Source organism: Microtus ochrogaster, chromosome 6 (genome assembly GCF_000317375.1).
Source record: "Microtus ochrogaster isolate Prairie Vole_2 chromosome 6, MicOch1.0, whole genome shotgun sequence".
Taxonomy (NCBI): Eukaryota; Metazoa; Chordata; class Mammalia; order Rodentia; family Cricetidae; genus Microtus; species Microtus ochrogaster.
The window spans coordinates 65296948-65299876 of record NC_022013.1 but is presented as its reverse complement, the minus strand read 5'-3'; the positions used below and the strand labels follow the sequence as shown (position 1 = coordinate 65299876).

Genomic DNA, 2929 nt, shown 5'->3' with positions numbered 1-2929 from the left:
ATTTATTTATTTATTTATTTATTTATTTATTTATTTATTTATTTGAGACAGAGTCTCACTCTGTCACCCAAGTTGGTCTTGAACTCTGGGTAACCCTCTTGCTTCAGAACCTGAATTCTGGAATTAAAAGTGTAAGCAATTCTCTCCAGCAAGAGATAACATCTTATGTAAATTATCTTAGTGACAATATGGACAAAGTAGCACTTGGTGGGGGCAGAGAAGGGCTGGAGATAGATGCAAACAGAGCTACAGTTATCTTCTAGCCAGGGATCTGGAGAAAATAGGTTCCACGAACTGGTGAGAGAATGGGAATGGAGACAAAGTGGCTGGAGATGGAGGGAAAGGAGTATACCTGGGGGTAAGGACTTTCTTGGTTAGCATGGTGGCACCTGCACTGTCTGTCATAGCAGTAGGCAGCAGGCACCGGACTGGATTGATCCAGTAAAGGAAAAAAATAAAATCTCAAGGCTGGTAGTTAGTTAAGTACCAGGGTTACCAGCTGTTCAAAAAATTGGTAATTTTAGGAAGCTTACATAAATTAAATAAAAATCTTACATATAATTTTAGACATCTTATTTTAGGCCCCTTGTCTAAAATATCTAATGTATTTCTTTTCTTTTTTCTGTTTTGGTTTTTCAAGACAGAGTTTCTCTGTGTAGCCCTGGCTGTTCTGGAACTCACTCTGCAGACCAGGCTGGCTTCGAACTCACAGAGATCCACCTGCCTCTGGACTTCCTGAGTGCTGGGATTAAGGGCGTGCACCACCACTGCTCAGTTTCCAATGTATATTTTAAAAGTTGAAGACAATCCCTCTGTGCCTATGTGTTCCTGGAGCCTTCCTGGCCTGAAGATTTGGCACACATGAAGCCTGCTAGGGAACACACAACTGATGGGAGAAGGAGCAGTGGACTTGTAGACCTGATGCAGACGAGGGCCTTGCTTTGCTTATGTAGAACTGGAATTCATCCTGCCAGTCTCTGGGCTCTGTGGGTGGTTCTGGGGCTTACCTCAGAGGCTCGTTCGCCAAACTGGGAGAGCACCTTGGTCCGGTAGTCAGGGATGATGCTCAGAGGGTTGTTCAGTAAGGCCACACGCTCTAGACATGGTAGGCTGCCTATGCTCTTGACCTCCTCCAACTGCAAGATAGAAGTGCCATTTAGCCCCTTCTTTTAACAACTTAGCAACAGACTACACACTTGATGGTTTCTTTTAAGTGAACAGAATCCTATTGGTTTTCTTTTTTAAGATAACAAACAAGGCCTAGCAATCTCAGATCCCCGAGGGTCTCAGGGCTGGGGTTCACCTGCTCAATCCTGTTGTCTCTGAGGTCCAGATTAACCAGAGAGTAGAGTTTGTGCAGGCCACTCAGACTCTCTAGGAAGTTGCCCGCCAGGTTTAGGGTTTTGACATTGCCCAGTTTAGTGTGCACGCCTTCCAGGGAGGAGAGCTTGTTGTAGGACAGGTCAAGGTGGACGAGATTGTACAGGTGCTGGAATAGCAGGAGAAACACAGTGGCAGCACAGGTTAGGCCTCCAGAGAGGCCACTGTGCCCTTTCAGACCAATTGGACCAGTTCTGTGAAGCAGGTTTACAAGTCTTTTGACAACCACTGGGAAGGGAAGTCCCTCTTTCACATGCCATAGTCTCAGGGTATCCCCTGCAGAGGTCAGGGGTGGGCACTGAAAACTCAGCCTGCCTACCATCATCACACTCTGCACATACTCAGCTTTTTGAACACTTTGGAACTAAAACAATCAGTGCGTCCCTGGAAGCCCAAGAGGAAGGCCACAGCCCCTATACTTGCCACCCCCTAGGGTGCAATGCTTCTCCAGTCTCGGACCCATCAGGACAGCAGAGCCCTAGAGAGTTAGTGGGCAGACATTACCTGTAGGTTGTCCACAACTAGCACTCCGTTGTGACTCAGGTCCAGGTATTCAATCTTTGGGATCAGTTTCTTATGAAAGAAAAGAATGTCTGGTGTTACTCAAGGAGGTAGGACCCTAAACAGTCCATGTACCCAGTGGCTAAACACACGCTTCAGGCTGGCTTATCTGCAGGGTCACTGACACCTCCCACTGCCCACTCAGCAGAAATCCAAAGGAATCCACTGTTTGGACAGAACAACTGGCTTAAGTAATACACATGGTAACACATGGTAATGTCCTCCAAAAACAAGGGAACCTGTCCTTTTTTACCCTGTCCTCCCCAGGATCACAAAAAGAAGCACATTCTTAAGACCATTGGGATGTCGCTCTAACATAGGCACACCTATATTCTAGGCAATGAGTTTTCTGCTATTCCTTAAAAGGAATGATCATTTACCATGGTTTGGTTATATTAAATGCATACATAATTCATATACTTCACTTGGTTTTATGTAATAACTCACCATTTTAAAACATTCTCATTTTGAAATTCAACTTAAAAAGACTACACATAATATGTAGAGCACTTAATAGATTTTTCTGGGGGGGGGTGAGCCTTCAGAAAAAGTAAAATATAATAGCTATTCCTCGGGTTTGGAAGGTCTGAAGGCCTTGAGAGGCTGCTGCAAGCATACCACAGATTCGTCGATCTCAGAGATGCTGTTGTGGCTCAGGTCCAGAGTGGTCAACGCTTGCCATGTAGGGATGATAGCAGTCACAGGGCCTTCAAGGGCTGTGCCTTCAGGCTCCCACTCATCAAATTCTGAGGCTTCAGGAACAAGGACTTCCTGCATGAGAACATCTGTTGAGCCCTCACGCAACACTGAGTAGAATACGCTATTGTTGCAAAATTTAAGGAAGCACTAGAGCATATTTAGCATGTGGAAATGAGTTTGCATTAAAAATGGGCTTTGCTTTATGTGTCTTAAAGTGATTGTGAAATAACTGAAAGATGTGGAATATGTTCTGGTCCTGTGACTTCAGGAACAGATGCTAGTCAAGTGT

The 2929-nt window shown here is 45.0% G+C and overlaps 1 protein-coding gene across 4 annotated transcripts in view; it reads right to left on the bottom strand.

Annotated features, from left to right (window-relative positions):
* Nisch (nischarin) overlaps nt 1-2929 on the bottom strand; it is a 35955-nt gene that overhangs the window by 15271 nt on the left and 17755 nt on the right. For all 4 annotated transcript variants that reach the window (XM_013346916.2, XM_013346917.2, XM_005348726.2 and 1 more), the window contains exons 8-11: nt 2560-2712; nt 1885-1953; nt 1304-1489; nt 1008-1136 (exon numbers count right to left, since the gene is read on the bottom strand). In XM_013346916.2, coding sequence (XP_013202370.1) covers nt 1008-1136; nt 1304-1489; nt 1885-1953; nt 2560-2712 — 537 coding nt within the window. The remainder of the gene's footprint in view (nt 1-1007; nt 1137-1303; nt 1490-1884; nt 1954-2559; nt 2713-2929) is intronic.